This window comes from Ictidomys tridecemlineatus, chromosome X (assembly GCF_052094955.1).
Source record: "Ictidomys tridecemlineatus isolate mIctTri1 chromosome X, mIctTri1.hap1, whole genome shotgun sequence".
In the NCBI taxonomy this organism is placed as follows: Eukaryota; Metazoa; Chordata; class Mammalia; order Rodentia; family Sciuridae; genus Ictidomys; species Ictidomys tridecemlineatus.
Genome location: NC_135493.1, coordinates 5,226,362 through 5,253,442, shown reverse-complemented (window position 1 = coordinate 5,253,442; position 27,081 = coordinate 5,226,362). Strand labels below are relative to the sequence as shown.

The following is a 27,081-nucleotide window of genomic DNA, read 5'->3' as shown; positions in this document are numbered from 1 at the left end:
TCACATAGCAAAGATATGATTGGCTTGAACACCTGACAGGCAGCAGAAAGTTTTGGTCAAGGGTGGGAAAGAGACTTCCCCTTGCCACTCCCCAGAGAAACTTAAATGATACTTGTATACCCGTGTAGATAGCAGCATTACATGTTTAACACCCAAAAAGTGGAAACAACCAAGGTATTCATCGATGGATGAATGGAGAGACAAAAATGTGGCTTATGCATACAATGGAATATTATTTAGCTTTAAAAGGGAAGGAAATTGACACATGCTACAACATGGATGAACTTTGAGGACACTATGCTAACTTCAGTAAGTCAGTCACACAATGACAAATACTGTATGACTACATTCATATAATGTATTTAGAGTAGTCAAATCTAGAGACAGTAAGTAGAGTGGTAGTTACTAGGAGCTGGAGAGAAGTGAAAATGGATAGAGTTCATATTTAATAGGAAAGTTTCAGTTTTATAAGAAGAAAAGATTTATGTATATGGACAGTGGCAATAGTGCCATTATGATGTGAAAGCACTTAACACCACTGAACTACATCATTAAAAATAGTTAAGATGAGCCAGGTGTAGTGGTGCATGCCTGCAATCCCAGCAACCTGGGGAATTTCAAATTTGAGGCCAGCCTTAGCAAATTAGAAAAACTCTCAGCAATATAGCAAAACCCTATCTCAAAATCTAAAATTAAAAAAAAAAAAAGACTGGGGATTTAGCTCAGGAGTACAGTGCCCCTAGGTTCAATACCCAGTAAATAAAAAAGCACAAAAATGGTTTAAGTGGCAAATTTTATGTTTATGTAGGTATTTTGCCACAATTTTAAATACATATTAAAATGTTTATAGTTCAGTAAAAAAGATTAATGTAAGGATGTGTTAACAATAATAACTGTCTGCTATTATTAAAAACCATTCTAATGTTAGATCACAAAAGATAGAGATTATATGTGGTAGATTTCAGCTATGTAAAGATGAAATGTCTGTATCTGTGCATATGCAGGTAGGCAGGAAAAGAAGTGTAAGGAAATACAAATGTCAACAACAGTAGCCATATTCTGAAGGAGTGGTCTTTTTTCCATCTTTGCTATTTTTCACAGTTTTCAAGTTTCACACAATGAGCATACATTACTCTTATAATGGAGTGAAGAAACAGGGTTAAGTACAAAACCAAACCACAAAAAAATCAAGGAAAAATGACTATTTATTCACTCCAGATTGGGAAGGGGTCTCCGTATTCAATAGGAAAAATATCACACAGGAAAATATTGATTTATTCACTTACTTTAAAAAGTAAAATTGATAAATAAAATTGAAAGGAAAATTCATATAGCAGCAAATGCCAAGTGTCGAACAATCATACAGAGTGAACAATGATAAAGGTGTCACCAATAAAGAAGTAAAAGATAAAACAGGATATCACTTTCACTTTCACCTATTATTGTAATAGTGCTTTTTTGCTGTATGTTTTTTATTTGCATGCTTGCTGACTCTATTTTTAACTTTAGTACCCTAAGGTAGCGAAAGAGTTAGGAAAGGAGAACATAGGTTTGTTTTTTGACAATTTGGCACTGAGAGACTCTCCTAAGGGAATAATTTGAAATACATAGAAATTCTTTATTCACTAAGTTGATCATCACAGCATTATTTATAATACTGAAAATCTGTATATAACCTAGGTTTCCAACAATTGAAAGAAGATTAAATTACAATAAAACTACACAATAAAATATATTACCAGCAATACAAAGTATCTTTGCAAAAATCTGTAATAACCACACATACTAGTTAGTGGAAAAGTAAGAACATAAATTTCATGATTAAGAACATAGTGTACTCACAGCAATGTGAAAAATTCATACCCCCAAAAAGACAAGATATTAAGTGATTATTTAAGATAAAACATACTTTTTTTCACCTTTTACTACATTTCTGTTTTCTGAATTTTTTTTATAATTAACACTTCAATTTGTAATTAGAAAAAAACACACTTTTTAAAGTAAGGTGAACAGAAGACCTTTCAGGGGTGTTCATTTCATCCCAAAACACACTAGAGATCCACAAAAGCTTCAGCCTCTTGGTAGGGGCACAGGAGCCAGGCTGTGAAAAATGGCTATGAGTGGGTAGGTGAAGAGAGGATGGGCCACAGCTAGGAGGGGGAGGCAGGGACTGGCAAGGGAAAGTCAGCCAAGGGCAGGGGCATCGTGGAGCCAGGGAAGACTCTGACTGCTCAGCGGAGGTCTGTCTAGACCCATAGTAGGCACTGACGGTGTTCTCAAAGGGCAGGGGCAAGAGGGATTTTAGGAAGACACATGGATTCCTTTAGGAAAAGGGGAGGAAAGAGGAGGGGAGGTAAACTACTTGGGAAAGAGGGGAGAAGGACTGAGGCAATGGTGATGGAAGTGGAGAGGAAGAGACCACTGTGAACTCACTACTTACTCTACGCCTAAACCAAACATACTTTGCTCACCTCCTGACAAGTCTTTGTGGGAAAGTTTAGGATAAAGAAATTTCTCGCAGGAGTAACTCACCAACAGCCAGCAATCCAGCTCAAATCTAGAGATAATCCAGGACAGCTCTGTTCAACTGAACCTTCAGCCATGATGGAAATGCTCTAGATCTGTGGTTAGCAAGCACTTGAAATATGGTATGGCTGGGAATCTTCTTTTTAACTTTTATTTCATTTAAATTAAATTATATTTAAATAGCCACATATGCCTAGTGGCTACCAAGTGGACAGCACAGTTCAGCTTAGGACTCATCAAGAGGAGAATTTGGAGATTTTTTATACTAAAACTGGGCTTCAGGAAATCAGTAAGAAAAATGAAACATACATATTGTAGCCAACCAGGAGCTACAAATGGATATGAAATGAGAACCTAAATTAAAACTTATCATGATAACTGTAAAGTAGGAGATAGAGCTAAATACACTGCAAATATGTCAAGAGGATTTCTAGACTATATCATAAAAGTTAGTACACACGAAGAGAGCAATAAAAAAGACAAATAATGAGAAAGAAAAAGCTGAGGCAAACCATCTACAAAAGCTGAAGCTTCCAAAGGAGAGTGAAATTCTGGAATTGGGAGAGATAAATAGAACCCTTTACTCCTTAAATAAAAATTGTTGCCTAAGTCACTCAACTGCATAGAAGATCACTATGTTATATACATTTCTATCATAAGCTAATTAGTTAAAAATGCCTTTAAAATTTCAATAATTTTAATATAATATCTTGTCATTTTGGTCACAATTCAATGCACCACAGTAACTTAATCTAATTTGCTATATTTTATTTCACATTTACCTTGAAACACTGAGTGAGCCATTTGTAAAGAGAAAATTACTAAAATTACTCATTTTGATACAAGACAGACTATTTTAGATATTTACTGAGAAAGATGTTGTTTTGATGACTTCTGATATTTGATCAGCCTCATAATGTTATAAATACAACTTGTAAATATTCTATTCAAGATAATATGGACTAAGCTTAACTATTACTTGCCTTTCTGGTTATTTTCTTATTTAGGAAATATGGAACTATATTCTGGGGGGAGTTGAAAATTACTATATACTAATGAAAAGTTTCTACAATCCTCAAAATAACTCAGAATTTAACAAAATTTAACAAATTTAAGAAAACTGCTGTTTCCTTTAATAAGTTATTAAACATAGAATGTTTCCTGCCACCTACATAAATGGACATCTATAATCAATTATACCTAAATAAGAACATTTAAATGAGTCCGAGTCAAACCATGGATGTAGTTTAAATATTTTCACTGTAACAAATTATTATTGGACTGAGAAAACATCTCAAAAGTTTTAACTTAATTTCCCATGAATTTTACATCTCTAATCTACTAAGCATTGTTTTTTATTTGATTTAAAAATAACACATTAATAACTTAATGCATATTTTATCTTTGGAATTTGAAACCTTGTGGTCTTAGAAAATTGAAAATAGACTTTAAGGTACTGGCTTCTAGAATAAGTATTTAACTTTATAATTGAGAAAGAAATGTGAATTGGATATTAAAATAAATATATTTTTAATATACTGGTAAACCTAAGATATGTTATTAAAGTATAAAAATCAGGAATTTAGAGTAGAACTTAATTTGATACATGGTTACTTTTTGAAATGTACTAAATTCCACAAATAATTATTTCTTGATTATATATATGTTACTATTTGGTTAGTATGGCCTTGGTATAAAAAAGTATGATATAATTTTGGTTTGTTCATTTTGTACTTATTAAATGACTACACTATGGACTTTTTAAACAAGAGAAAAAGGCTCAGCCCAGCCCCAACCTAATTAACAATTACAAATTAATAAAGACTAAATGAAAAGGATTGGCTATCACATCCTCTTGGGCCAAATGATTGATGCATGTTTTGATTACCTCATACTCTGGTTCTTTCCAATTTTATGGGTAATGACAAAATAACAACCTCTAATGCCTCCTCTCACCAGCTCAAAAGGAGCATGTTACATTTGCCCTCCATTGTGGCAAAACTCAAGGCATCAATGATTGAGCAAGTTCTCCATGTTGGGAGTCATTATATATATTGTGATCCTCTAATGGATCAGAATCCACAAAATACAGTTCCCCTGCATGGATATCAGAAAAATTAGCCATAAATTCATCAGGATTGAAGCCAACCCATATAGTATACCTATAGTCTATGGTACGTATGGAGTAGCCCATGATCTTTATATCTTTTAAACTTGGCTTGTCAGAATTCCACTGAGGGGAATCTGCAGGCCGGGGGTACTGGCTATAAGCAATCAACTCACGGGGGTTACTGTGGAGATATGGATCATTTTCTACATCATGGAATTGAAAATGCTTCAGAAGGTTCTGGCCTTCTCTACATAGCTCAACATGAAATGAAGGAACAGGGCAATGAGGCGGAACCTGTAGTCCTGCAAGTGCAGCCAGCGTGGGGAAGAGAGACACAAGTTCCACAAGGTCCGTGGTTTGCCTGCCTGAAACAGAAAATGACACAGCTGAATTTGTTACATTATAGAAGCCTGCCACACCAGACTGGATGAGTTAAGGAACCTGTCTAGACTCCACATGTTTTCTATTTGCTTGTATGTTTGTTTTCAACATTTATTTTTAGCAAAAGAAGTGTAGAAACACCACCAACTCAGCACCTCACCCTCCACTACATACTCATCCAATAAAACATCAAGATGCAAAATTGGTCCTCAGCCTATTGGCACTTTAGAAAACTATCTGACTTTGAAACCACTAGTGTAATAACTGGATTCTGGCCAGCTTCATCAATTTAAGCTCTAACTATTGGGTAAAAGTTTATGATGGAATAGAATATTTCAAGTTTCACAATGGCACCCCACAGATTGCCCTTTTCTGGATGACTTTTTGATCCATCCTTCCTTTTTTTCCCATCTTTTCTTTTAATATGGTAAAGTACACAAAACATGAAGTTTATTATCATATCTACTTTTTAGTGGACAGTTCAGAGACAATAAGTATATTCATATTGATGCATCATGATCACCACCATCATCTCCAAAATTTCTTTCATTTTACACATCAGAAACTCGTCTCCACTGAACAGCAGCTCCCCATTTCTCCACCCCCAGAAACTTGTGACCCTCATTCTACTTTCTATCTCTGTGAATTTCTCTACTCTAAATATTGCATATTAGTGGGATCATATAGTATTTTCTCCCTTGTGTCTGGATTATTTCACTTTAAGAATAATGTCCTCAAGGTTCATCCATGCTCTAGCATATGTTGGAATTTCCTTCATTCTCAAAGCTAAATAATATTTCACTGAAGGTATAATACCACATTGTGTATGTCCACCCATTTGTCAATGGACACAGGTTTCTCCCATTTTTGGGATATTTTGAATAGTGCTGCTATGAATACTCTTGTCCAAATTTTTATTTGAATACCTGTGTTCAATTGTGCAGTATATATATTTAGGTGTGGAACTGCTCAGTCATATGGTAATTCTGTTTAACTTTTTGAGGACCTTCCAGTCTGTTATCCACAGCAGCTATACCATTTACATTTTTTGCTGCTAATACACAAGTGTTCCAATTTCTCAACATCCTCACCAATGTCTGGTGTTTTATATTTTTTATTATTATTCTCAATGGCAATCCAAAAACATGAGAAGGTATTACATCCACCTTTAAAATTTAAATCCTACACTTATCTTTACATCTTACATTGATTCCTGTTAAAACTGATCTTGGTTTGTACTATCATTCTGGCATTTTGGATAGTTAAGAGATTGTTTAATAATACCTAATTTCATTTTCTAGATACTTGCTTTGTATGTAAAATAAAAAGAAAAAAGAAGTTTTTTAAAAAGATACTTTACAATGGCAAAATTTGGCTGCTGCTACCATCACCTTAAGCAAGTGACCAAAGTGAGCATCACTAACAATGGCACAAGTTGCCATAAGATTCCCCTCACTGTGATAACAGAATTCAACATCACATGTATATAGTACTCTGATAAAAAATATTCACTATGAGAAAACAAAGAGACAAATCTAGTGTGTGGGACACTGTACAGGACAAACTGCCCTGGATGCTTGTCAAAAAGGGAGGAATCAGATCACTAAAATCCTTGTCAGCAATTGTGAGGACATGTACTTGTGAGATGAGAGCACAGGAGGCTCCTGAGTAGGTCTGTAGCAAGACTTGCTGTGAAATTTTTTTTTTGGTGGTAGGAATGGAATCCAGGATCCAGGGACTCACTGCATGCAAAGCAAGAGTCCTACCACTGAGCTACAGCCCCATCCCCTGTCTTGAGTTTGAAAGGGATCACTTAGGGTGTTCTGAGAAGGAAACACTCTAGAGTATCAATAGCACAGGGAAGGAGACCCTTCAGCAAGCAGCTGCTGGTGGCAGAGGAGATGGTGAGAAACAGAAAGGAACAGATTCTGAATGAAGAGTGGTGGGCTTGCTGACGGACTGCAGATCACATATGGAATATGAGAGAAAGAAAGATTAAGAAGATTCTGTAATTTTTGTGGTCATTTCCTGAAAAGAATGTCAAAGGCAAGGCTTAAGGTGAAAGAGCTAGATGTTCAACTCCAGGGATAAAAGACTAGCCAAGTAGAACAGGCTATTGGACATGAAATTTATAGTTCAGAGAAAAGATACAGGTTAGTGATAAAATCTAGAGATAAGATGGATGATAGCACATTTGTACATGAAATTACAACTTGGTGATTATCTCCCAACAAAGGTTTCAAGAAAGAGTCTTACCTGTAAGAATATTTCTCCCAGCAAACAAAGGGCTAAAGTCGTAACTGGAAATTGTTTAACCTTTCAGTGAAGGGAAAAAAGATAGAGTATGCATTGCCCAAAAATTAAGTGTGCAGGAAATAAAATCAGGCAGTATAATTAGTAAACTCCACAGTCCAGAAAGGCCAGAATAATGAATCCCAAGATAAATTGAAATAGGAATCAATATAAAGTACAAGGCTTAGATGCTAAAGATGGATTAAATATGTAAGTCCCAAAATGGGGAGCCTGGCTTAGCACAGTTTATGAAAAAAAAAACACTCCAAAAAGAGCATATAAGACTAGCATGGCATCTGAAGTGCATGATTTACCTCTGAAATGCACCAGGTAGATTAAGTCATGATAAAACGCACAGGAACGAACCCACACAAATCACCCCATATGGGCAGAAAGGATATCTGGTTTCAAAGCTTTGAAGAACTGGCACTTAAAAGCCGAAGTCAGCTTGCCCTTCACTATTGCGTGACACAAAGCAGAATCACCCAGTAAATTTTACAGATCCAATGGTTAACTAGGTCAATGAGCTGCCAAAAGGGAAAATACTCCCTTTAAAAAGGGCCGAGTCCACGACAAACGTATACAGGTTAAGGATACCACTGATCTGTTTGGGGGACAGCCCCTTCTATGCTCTGTAGCATGCTGTTGCCACCTTAAAACAGCCCTCCCTACCTTGGGAGGGCTACTGCTCCTTTGCCCTACCTCCTTCCAAGGCCCCTCATGGACAGAAGCCATACTTTTCAGTTCTGGCTCTACCAATCCTCCCTTACCCACAGCATGAGAGATGTTCAGGAACCACATGCAGACTAAACAATATTGAGAAGGAATTCTAACATACACCAGAAGTGGGGACTATGTGAGCCTACAGCCTATAATTCAATGAGGTGGTTCACATGTAAACTAAAGGCACTCTTAGCTAGGCAATATCACTCCTGTATATACTATACCTGGCTCTATCAGCTCTGTGGTGGAATCAAAAGGATCAAGGTAAGGGAAAAACTTCTCTCCTGCCTTTGGTAGCAAAGCTGTCCTTCCAGGAACGTAGAACATCAGGGGCACACGAGTAGTGACGTCAAAATTGCTGTATTTGGCCCATTCTCCATGTTCACCAAGGGCCCACCCTGGATCATAAAAAGCACAGAATGACAGGAAATTAATAATCAGATCAAAACTTATATACTTTAGCCATCATTTCAATTCCTGTTGTAAAGGCCAAAAGAACTAAAACCTCATCACCTCAAGGAAATTCCTCTAGAATTACCACAAAAAAGATGATTTCACCTGATGCTGCTTTATTCAAAGTCAAACATACATCCTCAATGATGAAACATTTAAAAAGGAAAAATATATATTAAATTCCCAAGGTAAAATATCTTATTTTAATCAGGAATTAACAAATACACTCATATTGGGCTTTGCAGAACCAGTGGGCCCCAAGAAGACAAGTCCCAACTGCCAAGACAGGCTTTTTTTTTTTTTTTAATGCTAAGGATGGAACACAGGGCCTCATGTGCTCTATTGATCAGCTACATCATTAGCAGTTCATTCTTCACTATATGGAGACCCTGAAAGACAGAGTGTCACCATTTCCCTGTCCTATGTTCATCTATCTCTTGACTCATAACCCCAGAAACTCAGGTTTACACATCTGGGAGGTGCAAAATGTGAGGCTATGGTACTGTGGCATAAGACAAGGATACCTTGCAGATTTCTTAAGACATACCATATGTGAAGAAAAGCAAACCTTTAGTTTTGAATCCTTAACCCTGATTAAAAAGCATTCTTAAAACTTATTTAAAATACCCTTGTAGAAAATAGTTTACATATTCCAAGTTGGAAATTCCCTATCTTTTTAATATAAAACTTTTTTGTACTATCTTTTTTGATACAAAAACTGTTCATGATATAGACTGTTCATGAAGTATTTACAAAACAACCAAAGACACTGAAAGTGGCTATGAGTGGATTCAATAAAGCATTGGAATGATTCTGTATTTTATCCATCATAGCTATATCTGCTAAACTTTCCCAGAGGATGGTACAGAGTCCAGCACAAAAACTCACTGACTCAATCTACAGATGATATTGGGGCTACAAATTACAGAATAGGGCTGGAATATGTTCTGAGTCAACAGTGCTCTCCTAGAAAACCCAGAATTGAAAAGAACCTTTCATGTATCAGTAATCAAAGCAGACTTCATGTCTGTTATAAATGCTCAAGGTTTCTAAGCATGTAAGATAGTTGGAGGATTGGCCTGCTCTCCCTCCTTCTCTCTGGCCAACAGTGCTGAGGTTAGGTAGGGATTTTCAAGCACTCTAAAGGAGGTCAATGAGAATCAGTTTCCATGGTCCATGAGCTCAGTGAGCTGGGTGAGGGCCAGCGCTATACCTCCACATGTCCACTTTCTCTAGGAAGACAAGGTAGCCTTGACCCATGAGGCCTGGTGACTTGGTCAGTTATCAGCAGGCTCCTAGGACACCAACTTGCAGGTTATATTGGCAGAAACTCAAGAATATGAGGTCCAAGAAGCCTTTGGGACAGGAAAGTGAGGGGTCCCAGCAATGGGACCTCAGGAGTTACCTCCTTGAAGTCTAACTGGGGTACATACAGTAGTCCTAAAGGTACACCAGCCAAGTTCTCTGTGGCATCCCCAAATATGGCACTCAAAGCCCACAGGCCTATTGGCCATGATAGGCTGTCTAGCACCATGCATGGACAGCCCCCTAGCCCACCAAGCCCAGGGTCTGGTACTTGACAAATACTCAATGGATAGCTATGGACTGCCTAACTGCAAGAACACATTGCTCAGTCTTGTGCTGGGTTTCTTTCTGGTCTGCTATAGCCAGGAGCAAATATTTGAGAAAGGAGAACATAAGCCTGTGAGAGTCCCAAGGGTTCAGCTCGACACCAAGAAGAAGAAACTAAGGACCAACTGAGAAGGCTTCTGGCTCTTTTCCCAGAAGCCTTGCATGAGAGCAAGGCAGTAAAAGCCAGCCCCAAAATTATGAGCTAGATGGGAGCCAGTTCATTCTCATGCTCAGACCTGCCAGTTCCTGATTAGATGTGCAGAAACCATCATGTTTTACCAGTTCTCTGGTGGTTCTGATGCAGTATATCCCAGGAAGGCACACTGAGGTGGGTTACTATAATCAACTGCAACTGCCTCAGAGCAAAGAGTATGTCTGAGTAAGCTAGACACTGAGAAGTGGGGTAAGAAGTGGATGACAGAGCATTAGGAATATGTGAACAATTATGGCATTTCTGTATATAATACAACACTAGAGACCTTTACAAAGGAAAAGTCAGGCCTGAGAGATGACAGGGAGAATTTTCTGTGACAAAGTTAAGTAGGAAAAATGTTTTAAAAAGTTCATATAACAGTAAACATAGTATAATCAACTATGTCTTATGATATGTTACATGTTACATACATACATATATCCCCATATATGTATGAGTACAAGGTACACATCGGAACTCCTGTTTAGTCCTGGGAAGGTAGCATAACAGGATAGGGCATTCTGGCCCTGTATTACATTCTTCGTGTCCTTTTTTCTTTATGAGAACATACTATGATTTACTACTGTATCATTGCATATTTGATGATATGGAAGAACCATCTTTCTTTTTCTACGTATGATAATGGTATTATGGTTACATTTAAAGAGGCAATGCTTTGTTTTTTAGAAATAGTGATTAGAAAACAGAACCATCTAGGATTTTTTCAAAAAATTCAGTGTTAGAAGGAGTGGGTAAGGAGGAGATGAACAAGACTGTCACTAGTAGAAAATGTGGAAGCTATTGTTTTATTTTCCACTCTTGGGCATGCTGAAAAATTTTCATATTAAAGAGCACATTTTTCAAATTAAAGAGCATTTCTATATTTGGAAAAAGTAGAAAACAACCTTAGGAGATATAAACAGTTGAGAAGCCTGGTCTCTTGATGGAAAGGGTAGTAGGGATGCGGTAAGACATATCAAAACCAGCCATATCTGAGGGCTTTGTTGGGTTCTGCCAAGACTGTTCTGGATTCTCTTCCACCCCCACCCCCCAACAAAAACCCTAAAAGTCCTCCAACCCTCAAGGTTAGCAATGGTGATTAGAAGAGCTTTCCCACAAATGGAAGGTTTTTGCTGAGTGCATAAAGCAAAAATTACTACAGGCCCCCCCCATACCTGCTTCCACTTCCAAGTATCAAAGATGGAGGTCCCAGGACTAATAATCTGATCATAAAGCACCCAAGAACCTGGACTCAGGCTACTGCAGATCCACACACACACACAAAAAGAACATGACCAGGTATATGGAATTTTAAAAAGCATGTTTCACAGGAAAGCTGAGATGCTTTGAGTGACTCATCAGGGCATTTCAAAATGCTTACCATGATCAGAGGTAAACACAATGATCGTATTGTTGGCCAGCTGAAGATCATCCAAAGTACTCAAAAGGTGGCCAACCTGTGTATCCAAATAGGAAACAGAGGCAAAATAGCTCTGGCGAATTTTCCGCTGCAAATAAAATAAACAAAAATAAATCAATAATGAAAGTGAGTGTAATTCTAATTGCTGTGGCATACACAGAGATAATATCCACCTGAGAATCTCTCTCAATCCCAATTCCTCTGTTGATGCTCTCATTTTAAAAAATAGCACTCCCTTTCCTACTTTCTGCATCCCCTCACCCACTGAGTCAACACGATCTGCAGGTCCAAAAATTCATTTCTAAGTGAACTAGCTTTCATTTTAGCACACAGATCATGGAAGATGGATGCCATTTACTACTCCTTTCTGTGTCCCTCACATATTCTGGTGAGTCCCAGGAGATCCATAAACTGGATGGCTTAAGAAAGCATAAATGGATTGGCTCCAAGCTCTGGAGGCTAGAAAGCTGATATCAAGGGGTAGAGAGGGCCATGTCTGCCTGAAAGTTCTAGAGGAGGATTAGGCCTCTTTCTAGTTCTGGTTCTAATTTCAGTGTATCTGCTAGGAGTCATAATTTAACCCACAACAACAGTCCTGAGTCAATGTTCTGACCACTTTCACACTCAGCAAGCGATGGCAATTGCTTATCTCTGTGCTATGACTTTCATGTGTTGCTCATTTCTCCAAAATTCTCATCAGGCAAGAGAAGAGCAACTGAAGAACAAGAAAGGAGCAGCCACAGTCCCTGAACCCAGGAGAAACTTTAGGGACAGCTATGTCATACCCTGAAGTAAAGGAGCCATCAGCCTCTCCTAGGCCAGCTCGCCTTCAGCTTTGTTAATAAGTGTTAATGAAAAAGATGAATCCCCCTTTGCCCCTCACCAAGGGGTAAGAAGCATGGGAGCTGCTGACTTATCAGATCAGCCACAGCCTCTTTTGCACATATGGTCCCTATTTTATTATCTGGACCTGTCAGCTTCTTGTCATTGCTAAGTTAGAACAGTCATGAGTCTTTCCCTAATCTCTACTTGTGATGAAGAGAACAGATACACATCTAGCCTTCCAGAAGAATTAATCTGAATCCTGACCTATTTATACATTCTAGTAGACAGTCTTCAGTCTGTAACTTGGAGAACTATAGTCCTCCTGGAGACCAGAGACACCAGTCAGGATGACTCTGCCCTATATAAGGGTATTCCCTCCTTCCTCTCCTGGTCCCTTGAGATTAGGCAATAAAAAAACCGGCATGGTTCTCAACTCTATTGAGCCATGTGACCAGTGAAAAATAATTACACATAGATTATTGGTGGGGCCGAGGGCTGACCAAGGACAATGAGTGTTCAAGTGTGCTTGGAAAATTAGGGAAGGCTTCAGAGAGGATTTCACATTGCAGAAAAGTAGCTGATATCAGACAAATGGGGGTAGGATGTTCTAAGCAGGGGCTGCGGGATGTGGAATCATGACAAAGCAGAGAATCCTAAGGGCTGAAGAATAATCTGGGAGGGCAGAGGGAGGCAAGTTACACTGAAAAAGTAGGCCAGGACCAGATGAAATGGACCTAGCAGGTCCCTCCAAGTAGCCGAAGTCGCAGGCTGCAGGCCAAGGGAAGGAATCACTGGGGTCTTTCAAGGTGAGGAGATGACACAATTTGAGCTGCAGGTTAATAAGAGTACAAATAAAACTACTGTCCAGAGTACAAATTCCAGTGGTTTTAAACAAACATCACTAGATAACTGCTGGACACCTAAGAAGTACTCAACAATTTGTTGAGTGAACAAAACATTGCAAGACCCAGACCAGAAAGATGTACCGAAAGATCCAGAGAACCGGTAGATTTGAGAGGAAATTGGGGAGATCAAGCAGATGTGGAGGAGGGGAATAAGCAAGGAAGAGGAAGGAGATGAGAAATCCAAGGGTGACTCTAGAGTTCACATTCAGCTAGTGGCATGATTCACAGGCATGTGATGAGCAAGGAGATATAAGAGAAAGAAGAGACAGACCACGGTGGTGGCCTGACCACATGGAAATCTATGCAGCTGAGGTCTCCACAGTAACCTGCCTGAGAATGGCTCTCAAAGATGGGTGGACATGCAAGTCTGAAAATCAGAAGCAAGACCTGGGCTGGAGGGGTATTTCTGGGAGTCATCTGTCAGCAGGTCTGAGATGAGCTAGGCAGATAAGAAGGGGAAGAACAGAGGGGAACTTAGACCGACCCTGCCGACCCTGGATGACAGCATATAAGTGGGGGGAAACAGAAACAGGGGCCTGCCATGGAGACTGGAGCAGAGGGGGTCCAGGAGGGCTGGCAAGGATGCCCAGGAGATGAAAACTTCCAGAAGACATGAGGCTGGTCAACGATGAGAAAATAGCACGGAGCTCAAGTAAGGTCAAGAACAACAAGGATGGATCATATTTACTAACAAGGTCAGCGACCACTCAGGTGAGAGAACTTAGTGTGTTGGGAAGGCAAAAGCCCAAGCAGATAAAAAGAACAAATGCACAGGAAGCCATGGACACAGGTAGAATAGACCACTCCTTACTCTTGCTCAAAGAGCAGGTGAGTGGGGAGAGAGGGCAAAAAGGGAGAGAGAAAGCAGGAAAAGAGGAGAAATAGGCAGATGCAAAAGAGAAGGTACTTTTTAAAGATGTGAGTGACATGAGCAGACATAGAGGCTGCAGGGAAAGATAATGGGAAGGGAAAACTCACTGAACACGGGAAAGAAGCCAAGTAGAGAGCTCACATGGGCAGCTGAGTGCGTTGCTGCCTCGTGGCTTCATGGATTCTCTCCAGCAGCCCTCATTATGGACTGTCTCATGATCAGAATACTACATGTGAGACAAGGATGAATGGAAAAGAGTGCTAAGGGGCTGGCAAGAACAGTAAGTGGCGAGCTACTGGGCCTTAGCAATTCAGGGAAGAAAAAAAGCCAAGAGGCCTCCTAGACAGAGTGGACAAGGAAGAGTCCACACTCCGGCAATCCTTGGAGGTGTGCAGGGAGCTACAGATTGAAGGGGTCATGGTATGGTGACCAAGAAGGAGCAGGCCTGGGAGATGGCAAACACCTGAGGACACTGGCTCACATAGGGCTGAGTAAGAGGGCTGGAGCTGACGAGAGCATAGAATTGAGAGGCTCACGAGAGAAGTGAGACAGGGCTTAGACATGAACATCCAAAGCTTCAGGTCCTGAGAATATCAGGGTTCACTCTGGGTCATGCTCTCAGCTACCTGTCCAACAGACACAGATATAAAGAAGGGAGTTGAAAAACTTCAAAGAGAACTCATCACGTAATTGGTACTATCCTAGATGCTTCCACATGTACCCTTTAGTTCTCTCTGAAAACCTCCTTAGTTGGCATTATTGCAGAAAACCTTCACCTATCATGTTTCCATTTTACAAATAAAGAAACTGAGGCTCAGAGAAATAAAGTAACTCTGCAGAGTTCATGCAACTGTTATGAGGTAGAAAGGGAATTTGAACTCACACTGTTTGGAACTAACAAAACCAACCATGTGGTTTTAGTTACACTTCTCTGGGGTGACCTAGTTCCACATGATGCTAACGATGCAGTGAGGCCAGTGTCATTTCTCTGCCTTTAGTCTCCTCACCTGACAACAGAAGGGACAGACACCACTGGATTCCCATATGGGCCAAAGCAGATGGCCAAAACAAATGTCAATACCCATCCCAGTACCAAGTATTTATCCCGACACCCAGTCCATTGCAAAGTCCATTTTAAGTGACTGTCACTAATAAGGCTTCCAGACATAGACTCAGAGCTGCAATTTAAGCCACCTCATTATCAGAACCCAGAATGCAAAATTAGAAAATAAACAAACTGTCAAATTTGTTGCTTTACAAACTTTCACCACTTGCTAATAAGGAAACTCAGGAATCAAACAGATTTGAGGAGCATATACCCCTTACCCCTCAAACTCTGGCTGTGCAAACTCAGGAGTCACATGGATGACTCTGAGTGCATCAGAATCACTGATGTGCCTTTTGAGGAAATGTATATTTTGGGGCTCCATCTACAGGTTCCAATTCTGGCCCAAAAATCTTATATCCAACAAGCCTACTAGGAAATTCTGATGCAGGTGTTTCAAGAAACACGCTTTGAAAACATTGACATGTTCCTTCCATTCACTATAGTCTACCCATCTCAGCATTCATGTAATAAAGGAAGGGCTCTACATGGAAGATTCTGGAAAGATTTGTTGGTCAGCATGTCTTTTGCACTCACGTGGGAGAGATGGTGGATAATCAGTCAGCATGATAATTCTAATTTTGTGGCTGCTCTTCCCCCAATCATGGCAAAGGGATACCAGACATCATAGCTGGACAGCACTGGCCATGATGGCACCCAGTCACCTCTGTGCCAAGACCTAGTTAACCCAGTCAAATTGAGAGTGACAGGTGCCAATACAGGCTTTCCCACAGAGGGAACCTCCAGTACCAGCAAAGTGAGCATTCTGAGCTGCTCACGAGTTGCCCATATCCTACAATTGAAGAATTGTAACTCACATTAAACAGCATCTTCCATGAGTTAGGGACATTGAACCAGACTCCTTCCTCTCCCCCATCCCTCCTGTAGCAAGTCACCAAATCTCTGGATTCTCCCTTCTCTGAAAGTTTAAACACTAGCCAGGAGACTCTTGATTCACCCAGTACTGTCCATGTCCTACAGAACACGCCCTACCCAGCACTTGGCACAACACCATGCATAAAAGTTCTTAATAAAACATTATAAATGGAGTAGTGGATGTTGTACTGAAGAAATTGGATTGACCAATGACATAAGTGCCTGATACATTCTGGAAATATGTCTTTGGTACCTGAAAGTCCACAGGAATTGGGCCATAGGGTATACTGATGTTTAAGGCTTGGACATCTTCCCGCTGCCTGATGTCCATCCACGGGTTGTAGGCTACAGGAGGTAGGCCATCAGGGACCTGGGGATCAGGAGCCAGGGTGATGTTCTCCAAGGGGTACAACTTCTGAAATTCCTTTGGGAAAAACAAACACAGAGCCACAAGGTTGTCACTCTGTTGGCAATGGCACAAGGCTGTGGCTCTTCAGGTGTTTATGTGGCCTTTTCTCTAAGCCTGAGATGTATTTACATCATGGCTTACTAATGACCCCCAGGTACTCATTCCCCTCCTGAAGTCAGGCCTTAGGTCACCCTCATGAGATGCAAAAAGCAATGAAATCATGCAACTTTTATTTCCTAGGGAACAAGCAGTGGTATATCTCTTCCCTCATGTGGGCAGATGTCCTTCTGTTTCGGTCCTATCTCACTTCCAACCCATGAAAGTGTGCTGAGGTGTTCTGGGTTCTCCAAACCACTCTCAGGCCCAATAATTCATTATAACTCACAGGACTCAACATATAGCCACACCCACCACTATGGTGTATTACCATATACAATCAGCAAAGGGGAAAAGCTCATGGGGCAAAATCTGGAGGAAAACAGTAACAAGTTTCTAGAATCCTCTCCCCCAAAAGTCACATAGAATGCACCTTCTTGTCCCAATAATGAGGTGTATGACAACATGTATAAAATGCTACCAGAAAGGGAAGTCTATTAAAGCCTCAGCACCCAGTGTGGTTTGGGCCTGATCACATAGGCACTCTCAACCTGGAACACACCAAAAGTCTGGGCTCCCAAAAGGAAACCAGGGGTTCAGCGTATACCTTAATGTTTGCCTAAACAGTTTAGGCATAGTAAGCCACACTTATGAGTTCTGGGAATGGTGGCAACACTCCCAAAATCAAAGTTCCTAAATGCCTACCAAGGGCCAGCCTTATAAGCAGGTCTTTCAAAGGCTCATGGCTAGGATAGCTTTGAGAACTCCTTTCTGCAAAGCAGCAGAAGAGGCAAGTCTCTTAATTCTATCAAGAGGGTTGGTAGTTCCTGACAGGAAGGCATGATACCCTAGGCCAGTCAAAACAAGATACTTGCAACATCAAAGAATATACCTTCTGGTCTCTACTCTTATTACAAGTAAGGGGCCGTCTTTGAGAAGTCAAAAAAGCTGAGCTGCTCAGGCCCAAGGAAAACACAATAAATAAAACTGAAAAAGATTATTAAAAGGAAATTACTACATGCTCTAAGTGATTGGATTTAAGGCAACAGGATTTGAGGTTCCAACAAGCAATGCAGTGGTTATAGGATCTAATCTGACAGGCTCATGGGGGTAGAAGAAAAGGGAGTTGGTGAAGAGAGCTTCAAATTCCCTGGAACTGTGTCCTGAGGACTATCCCTTATTATAGGTTTTTAGTGGCTTTGGCTCAGTTATCTATGATCATAATCCCACCCAACATTTGAACATTGAGTTCAATGAAAGGAAATAAAATCCTCCAGGGGAGAGAAGTAGAAAGCCAAATATTTCTTGTAAGATCCTTACATGTTTTCTAAGACTACTTGTCCTTGAGATCTGACTTCTGTCTTCACTCCACTATGCATACTAGGTAGCTCCTATCAGGCATCCCTGGTAACTGGGGATGGCAGGATGTAGCCAGCTTCACTACACAAATCCCTTCCTCAACAAATAACAAAGTTGTAGTAGCTGCTAGATCAGCCCTCAGCCAGCTCTTCACCTTGGGGTATCTGAAGGGGATGTGTGGCTTATGGTACCCAACAGCCAGGAAGAAAGGACTGCCAGTTGTTTTCATCTTTTCCAACAATCGTATGGCTTGCTCAGTGCTCTGTTTGTCAGGCAAGGTGCCCTCGGGCACATCCACTATATCCACAGGACAAAGCAGGTTGGCATGAAGTTCTCCGTCTTGTCCCCTACATGTCTTTCAAAACAAAATTATGTAACATCAGATTTTTAAATACAAGAAAAAGAAATCATGAAGGTTACATACAGAGACTTAATGTTCATATCACCAGTCCCTTAGCTGTTAGTCAAACAGAGTGAAGAGGCATATCAGAAGTAGAACTAAACCAGAGAGGTAACTCTTTTCCGGGCAGGAGCCAGAAATCCACAGCACTTAAGCTTCTTACTGCTATTTCTCTATCTCCAAGCCATAACTCATTATTAAAAAAAAAAAAAACAAGTAAACTAATTATAGGAAAAATTCTATATCCAACTCAACAATGAAAAGTAAATAAGCCAATTAAAAATGGGCAAAGGACTCTAACAGACATATTTCCAAAACAATATACAAATGGCTAACAGCACATGGAAATATGATTAACATAATTAGTCATTAGGGTAATGCAAATGAAAACCACAATGAGATACCACTTTACCCACAAGGATGGCAATAAGTTTTAAAAACAGAAAATAGCAAGTTTTGGCAAAGATTTAGAGAAACTGAAACCCTCATACATTGCTGACAGAAGTATACAATGGTACAGCCGCTTTGAAAGATAGTTTGTCAATAATTCCTCAAACACTTAAACATATTTGTTATATAATCTAGCAATTCTATCCCTAAGTATATACCCAGGAAAATGTTTCTAAATGTCTGCAAAAATATGTGAATATTGATAGCAACATTATTCCTAACACCCAAAAAGTGGAAAGAACTCAAATATCCACTAAGTGATAAATGGACAAAAAAAAATGTGATATTATGGAATGCTATGTACTTATATAAAGAATGGTACATACTACTATATGGTTGAACCTCAAAAACATTATCCTAAAATAAAAGAAGCTAGATATATGTGGTTACATTTTATATGATTCTATTTATATTAAATAGGTAAATCTACAGAATAAGAAAGTAAATTAGTTGATGTCACAGGCCAGAGATTGGGATGAAATATGGAGTATCTGGTAATGGGAACAGAGTTTGTTTCAGGGGTAATGAAAATGATCTAAAATTGATTTGATTAACAACTATACAACTTTGTAGATACACTAAAAAAACAAGAGTTAAAATAGACAGTTTTTATATCATCTTCTGAGAAGTCTCTGTTCAGGTCCTTGGCCCACTTATTGATTAGGTTTTTTTTTTTTTTTTTTTTTGGTGCTTAGCTTTTTGAGTTCTTTATAGATCCTAGAGATTAGTGCTCTATCTGATGATGTAGGCTCTCTATTCACCTCACAGGTTGTTTCTTTTGCTGAGAAGAAACCTTTTAGTTTGAATCTATCCCATTTATTGATTCTTGCTTTTAATTTTTGTACTATAGGAGTCTTATTAAGGAAGTTGGGGCCTAATACCACATGATGAAGATTAAGGCCTTCTTTTTCTTCTATTAGATGCAGTCTCTGGTTTCATTCCTAGGTCCTTGATCCACATTGAGTTGAGTTTTGTGCATGGTGAGAGATAGGGGTTTAATTTCATTTTGTTGCATATGGATTTCCAGTTTTCACAGCACCATTTGTTGAAGAGGCTATTTTTTCTCCAACATATGTTCTTGGTGCCTTTGTCTAATATAAGATAATTGTAATTTTGTGAGTAAGTCTCTGGGTCCTCTATTCTGTACCAATGGTCTACAAGTCTGTTTTACTGCCAATACTATGCTGTTTTTGTTATTATTGTTCTGAAGTATAGCTTAAGGTCTTGTATAGTGATGCCACCTGCTACACTCTTCCTGCTAAGGATTGCTTTAGCTATTCTGGGTCTCTTATTTTTCCAGATGCATTTCATGATTGCCTTTTCTATTTCTATGAGGAATGCCATTTGGATTTTGATTGGAATTGCATTAAATCTGTATAGTGCTTTTGGTAGTATGGTCATTTTGATAATATTAATTCTGCCTATCCAAGAGCAAGGTAGATCTTTCCATCTTCTAAGGTCTTCTTTGATTTCTTTCTTTAGGGTACTGTAGTTTACACTGTATAGCTCTTTCACCTCTTTTGTTAAGTTGATTCCCAAGTATTTTTTTTCAGGCTACTGTAAATGGGGTAGTTTTCCTCATTTCCCTTTCAGAGGCTTTGTCACTGATATACAGAAATGCCTTCAGTTTATGGGTGTTGATTTTATGGTTTTTATTTATTTTTTTAAATATTTTTTAGTTGTAGATGGACACGATAACTTTATTTTTATTTATTTATTTTTATGTGGTGCTGAGGATAGAACCCAGGACCTCACACGTGCAAGGCAAGTGCTCTACCACTGAGCTACAACCCCAGCCTCGGGTGTTGATTTTATATCCTGCTACTTTGCTGAATTCATTTACTAGTTCTAGAAGTTAGCCAATCTCCAAAAAAACAATTGCCAAATGTTTTCTCTGATATAAGGAGGCTGATTCATAGTGGGGTAGGGAGGAGGAGCATGGGAGGAATAGACAAACTCTAGATAGAGCAGAGGGGGTGGGAGGGGAAGGGAGGGGGCCAGGGGTTAGCAAGAATGTGGAATGTGATGGACATCATTATCCAAAGTACATGTATGAAGACACGAATTGGGTGTGAACCTACTTTATATACAGAGATATGAAAAATTGTGGTATATATGTGTATTAAGGATTGTAATTCATTCCACAGTCATTTATTTTTAAAAAATCAATTAAAAGCTTAAAAAAAAAACAAAAAATAAATAAATAAGAGACAGTTTTTTTTTTCTTTCTGTAATCCCAGCAACTCAGGACCCTAAGGCAGGGAGGGGATGGCAAATCCAAAGCCAACCTCAGTAACTTATCAAATCCCTGTCTCAAAATAAAATAAAAAGGGCTGGGGATATACCTCAGTAGTAAGGCACTCCTGGGTTCCATACCCTGTTCTGTAAAAATAAATAATATAAAATAAAAGGGACTTTTATGGTATATGAATTATGCCTCAATAAGAAAAAAAACCTTAAATTTCAAAGACAGAGTTAGGCTTGTGAGCAATAGGGTCCACATTAATTAGATAAGGTAACAGTTCAAGGAATTTCCATATCCTTAGCTTTACCACACACAGAATGAAACCACTTCATTTTCCAAAGCAGCCACACTGGCTACAAAGCCAAAGTCTGTTTTGATCATGACTTCCAAATCACAAAGACCCATGAGCTATGTCAGCTACTGCCCCATCTCAAAGACCTGTGTCCTTTCATAGCTCTGCCCTATACATTGAGGATTCTTTTTCTTTAATGCTCTAAAATGTTAAAACCTCTATTGGATTTTTCAGCAGCTGAACACCTGCACTAGGCCCAAGACAGGCATACAGACAGCATGCCTTTGTACCTTAGGTTCTTAGAGCTCTTATCTCCTTTCTCCCTCTCATGTCTCAGTACCTTCTATAATCCTTAGCTCAGAGCCTCATCTGGAGTAAGTGTCAAGGAGCAATTAAGTGAGTTTGACACACTACAGCCTAAGGTTCTACAACAAGGAGTACCTATCAGCTTCTAGAATGAAGCCACTGCTCCCATTGGTCCTAATGCTAAAAATGCCAACTTTAGTCTCTGACAAGACATTAACATAAGTGAAACCCACAAAACTCGTGTCAAAACCAGCTTAGAAGAATAAGGAGTGCTTCCTCCCCAGATAAGTGACCCTTTCATAACCTTACCTTAGTGTTCTCATACTTCTCTGAGGAAGGATGATAAGGTGGAAAAGACCAGCTATATGGAGAATCATCACTATGATTGGAAGATATACCTTGAAGGAGGAGAAAAAGAAAGTTGTTAAATAAAATATAAAGGGTTTTTAGTGCCTTGTCTTTCAAAATTAAAATTTTGTAAAAACTGGGGAAGTAGAACTTTCCTTCTTGGACCACAGTCCCCTCTTCTGTAAAATTAAGGAACTGAGGTGAGATAAAGAGATATCCCACCAACAAGAACTATATAGGTCTCCATTTAAATAAGGAATGTCTGACTTCCTGTCCAGAATACCTGGAGATTTGTAGTAGGCTCTGTGGAAGTGATTCACAAGGAAAAAAATCAGTCAGGCTGTTACAGCAGCACACTTCCTTAAAACCCACATTGGAGCCCCTCCCCACCCTTTGTAGGAAGTAGCAGAGCAACCTCCCCACCATGAGGCAAATAGGAAAAGAGAGGCTCAGAGGTCTGTACCTTGCCCAGTGCCAATCAGACATCAAGTAAGTAAGCTAGAACTCAAACCCATTCCTTCAGACTCCAAATTCAAGTGCTCAGTTTTGAAGCACAAACCCACCCCTAAGCTTAGAAGCTTACAGTCTACCAAAGGACAGACTGACAGTTGACAAAAGTACTGAAGTACTCTGAAAGGGAGCCCTAAGACACAGAAGTGATGTGGGTCTGGTGAAGGTTGGCAAGGAGGGTCTTTAGAAGTCAGCAAGGATTGCAAGGGATCTGAAGGGAAGTGACACCTGTGGTGGTTATCCAGGAGGAGCAGAAAGGACATCACAGCCAAGACCATGGGAGAAAGGGCATCCCTAGCAAAGGAGAACACTGGAGCTTCAACAAGGAGCACCAGAGGACACAGGACTGGAGGGCGGGGTGCTGGGTGAAGGGCCCAGTGACACAAAAAGCATGGTGAAAAGAGCACACAGGAGGCTAACAGACCTGGGGTTGAATCCTGACACTGTACCTTAGCATCTATGCCTGCTTGGGAAAACTACTTGTGCAAGCCTCAATTTCCTCTTCAGGAAATGATAAAAATATACCTTGTTTGCTACTGAGAGGATTATGCTAGAGGCCAACATAGTAAATGGCATGTACTTGGCACTCAGTGGTGGGTACTGCCATCCTTGAGCAAGCCCAATTCTAATAGAACAGGTGTTGAGAACAGACCCCACTGAAAAAATGTATTTAACAATGGACCACAAGCAAGCTTTTGGGATCTAAGTTGGGCATCACATTCAGAGCCCAAAGCCAATCATAAGGAAGGAGGCCAAGCAATTCCACTCAGGCCTTTGGCCTTCCTTCCAGAAGCCCAATCTCCTGCCTCTGATGTATTTCCTTCTCTCTCCAAAAGTATAACTTCCCTCCCAGCTGCCCTTAGGCAAAGAGCATTGTGATGTGACTATCAAACTGCAGAAACTGACTGATATTGAACTTTTGACTGGAAAATATGATTCATGGCAGATTTACTTTCAAAATGGGCCTGACTTAGCCCAGCTTAATGCTATCCCCAATCTAGACTAGCCAACTAGTCTCTGGGAGAAGACTGCCAAGCCTGCTAATATAACTGGTACACAGAGAAAGCCACTGCAAATGTTCACATTTTCACCCTGCCCCATGAAAAGTACTACGAACCCTATGGAGCTCTTGCTTTCAATTTCCTTCCATACTTACAACCTACCTACATTGGGATACTCCTCTGGGAAGGTCAAGATAGCTTTAACTTAAGCTTTTTAGATAAGGATTCCAAGGCTTAAAGAGGATAAACAATTTTCCAATGTAAGCCATAAAGCTAAGAAGTAGTAGTGCTGAGACTAGAACCCAGGTGCCCAAAATCCTCTTACTAGTGCCAATAAGCAGTTCAATCTGCTTCTAGAGATGGTCATCCCAATGAAAACCTAAAAAAAAAGTGGTACAAAAAATAGTACAGTATGTTAGACTGCTATGCTGTCATTAAAAATGACATTTAGAAAACATTATGGGAAAATGTTTAAAATAACTCAGGATATAAAAATGCATATACAAGCTAAATCAGGAAAAAATAATATGCCCAAAATAAGAACATTAAAATGCAGCCTCTCTTGGGATGCCGAAATCAAAAGTGATCTATATTCTTTAGTTTACATTTTCCATTTTTGTCAATCATTAATTGTTTCTACAAATAAAAATAGTTTTGTTTAGGCCCTCATCATTTTAATTTTGGCATGAGAGCCTGTGGCATTAAAGCCTGTGTTGCCAGGCATGCACGTGTATAATTCCAGCAACTCACAAGGCTGTGGCAGGAAAATCCCAAGTTCAAGGCCAGCTTCAGTAACTTAGTGAGGCCTAAGCAATCGAGTGAAACCATGTCTCAAAATAAAAACATAAATGGGCTGGTGATACAGCTCAGTGGTAAAGTGCTCCTGGGATCAATCCCCCAAACCAAAAGAGAATGAGAGAGAGAACACCAGTGTTCCAAGTCAGGACTGGTGGTCCCTGGCACTCTACAGGTTCTGGGTGGTACCTTATACTCCTACTCTGACATTGGTCACTGAGAGTGGGAAGTAGGACACAGCAAACTACAGTACCTTCACCACACAAACAAACACAGCAGTACTATTCACAAAGAAATTCCTGAGATGTGCATGCCCCACCCACACCTTCACAGACAGGGACCTCACAGGGCAGAGAGTCAGTCCAGAGCTGAACTCACACCCAACACTGCCACCTCCCCACCCAGTGTGCCCTTCCCACCACCCGAGGAGCCAGAGGAGGCCCCAGAGCACCACCTCCAGCCTCTGAAAGGGAGCCAGACTCTTTCTACCCTCTTTTCACTTTGACTGAGAACTGAAGCCAAGCTGACAAGTGGTTTTTCTAGAAAGGCAGCAGTGTAAGCATCCAGGCAGAAAAGGTGTCTGCAGAGACAGCCTCATGCCCAGCAGGGGATTCCCACACTCAGCACAGAACAAGAGAACTCAGACTTTGGGCATGGAGCAGTACCAGGGTGAAAGACTTTTCCAACCGACATGGTCAGGTAGCCATTCTCCTTGAAGTACTGGGGGATGGTGGAGAAGTTTCCTGCGTGCACCCTCCAGTAGGAGTTGAAGTCATACAGGCGCGTGGTGTCAGGCCTCCTCCCAGTGAGGAAGGAAACGCGGCTCGGGGCGCACACTGCTTGCTGTTAGGGAGCAGAAGCAGAGGTCAACATCATCACAGTATAATGTGTCTGCCATCTCCAGGGTAACCAAGCAACCTCCCCAGGTCCTCAGCAACAGCCTGGTGGCTGAGTCATGCAGATCTCAAAGCCACACAGTGGGATTTGGGCCTCACCCAGGTGCCAGAGATTGCATCCTCCTGGCAAGACAAGGCAGAAGTCAGCCCCTCAAACAAGCAGATGCTTGTATCTTCCAATGAGACAGTGTCCCCAGTCACCCCAAGGGAGCAATATGCTTGGAGGCAGCTCCAAGAAGGGGCTCGTGGAGGAGGGCTACCATGCATGGCTAGTTGGCTGGCCCTTGCCCATGGGAGGCATTCTATAGTACCAAGCCATCGCCCCTACCAGGAGAGAGCTGGCCAAGGCCCTGAGCATGTTAGGGCCAGGATACCCTCCACCCAATGAAGTGAGGCGGCCTTGAAGGCACAAGATTCCTTAAGTGGATAATCACATTTCTTGGACCACAATTTTCCAGAATATGCTTCCCTCTTTCAGGCAGGTATCTGGCAAACTCAGTACCACCAAACAGTAGCTGAAGGGACCCCAACCCTCAGTGCACAAGGAGGCACACCTCCTTAACTAGAAGTCCCCAGACTTACCTGGGCAAAGGCATTCTGGAAGAGGAGACTGTGGGATGCCAGCTGGTCGATATTCGGGGACCTCACTAGCTTATCCCCATAACAGCCCAGGGATGGGCGCAGGTCATCCACGATGATGAGAAGGACATTCAAAGCACCTGCACAGGAGGGAGGGGCTTAGTGATGTCATGTGCAGGGATGCTGAAACTCCTCATCCTGTGGTACTGAGAGACTCAAGCCTGGCCCCTGCACCTTTATAATGCAGCTAGGATGGGGACAATCAAGGCTGTGTCTCAGCCTGGGTTGGAGTGGGGTGTAAAGAGGAAGCCTGGATTCTGGGTAGTAGGGTTGGGCTTGGCCATAATTTCAAGCCTAGAATACAGAGAGGGGTGGGGTACAGAGTTTAAGGGGAGAAAGGATCGGTGAAGGGATAGAAGGCAAGAGAGAAAGAGAAAAATGAAGGAATGTGAAGAGGGAAGGATAGAGGAAGGGAAGGAAAAGGAAGAATGAAATGACAGAGTTGGAAGGAGAGAGGAAGGTAAAAGGATGGATTAATGGAGGGATGGAACAATGGAGGAAAAAAACAGAAGGATGCATAGGGGGAAGGAGGTAGAACAGATGGATGGAGGCATGAACAGATGAAGGAAGGAAAGAAAGATGGAAGGTTAGAAGGAGTGAAAATGGGGGAGGGGGCTAAGAAATAGGAGAAAGATGGATGGTTAGAAGGAACTGTTAGGAGGGAGAGGGAGGCAAGGATGGATGTGAGCCGGGAAGGAGGGAAGAATGGAAGGGAGGCGGGAGGGCGGGTGCGGAAAGCACCTGTGGCAGAGTTGGCCTGCACTGAGGCTTCGAGGACGGTGCCGATGGAGACCAGGACCAGGCCGAGCCTGAGCAGGCGCCAGCCCGGCGGAGACGGCGGCAGCATTCTGCTTCCGCGTAGCAGCTCAGGGTAGCAATGACAGTCTGAAGCTGGAAGGCGGAACTGCTGCCGCTGCCGCCACAGGTGCCTTGTTGGGAACCAGCAAAGACAGCGCGACGCGCGGGGCGCCGCGGGCCCAGAGGCCCCGGCTACCGCCGCAGTGCGAGTGCGCCTGCGCGCCT

At 41.0% G+C, this 27,081-nt stretch overlaps 1 protein-coding gene across 1 annotated transcript; it reads right to left on the bottom strand.

The window, feature by feature from the left end:
• Positions 1-1,187: 1,187 nt before the first annotated feature.
• Ids (iduronate 2-sulfatase) lies at positions 1,188-27,081 on the bottom strand. The gene is made up of 9 exons (XM_005325132.5): positions 26,800-27,081; positions 26,002-26,138; positions 25,189-25,366; positions 22,179-22,267; positions 18,331-18,531; positions 16,566-16,736; positions 11,692-11,818; positions 8,257-8,430; positions 1,188-5,001 (listed from the first exon to the last, which is right to left on the bottom strand). The coding sequence occupies exons 1-9, from the start codon at positions 26,903-26,905 to the stop codon at positions 4,529-4,531; spliced, it is 1,656 nt and encodes a 551-aa protein (XP_005325189.1). The 5' UTR covers positions 26,906-27,081; the 3' UTR covers positions 1,188-4,528.

What these genes read in the sequence shown, in the direction of transcription:
- Ids (XM_005325132.5), bottom strand. Translation starts at nt 26,905, where the DNA reads ATGCTGCCGCCGTCTCCGCCGGGCTGGCGCCTGCTCAGGCTCGGCCTG. An exon ending in GCAGGCCAACTCTGCCACAG is followed by an intron (nt 26,139 to 26,799) that starts GTGCTTTCCGCA and finishes CCTCCTGTGCAG; the next exon opens with GTGCTTTGAATGTCCTTCTC. An exon ending in TGGAAAAGTCTTTCACCCTG is followed by an intron (nt 22,268 to 25,188) that starts GTACTGCTCCAT and finishes TCCTCCTTCAAG; the next exon opens with GTATATCTTCCAATCATAGT.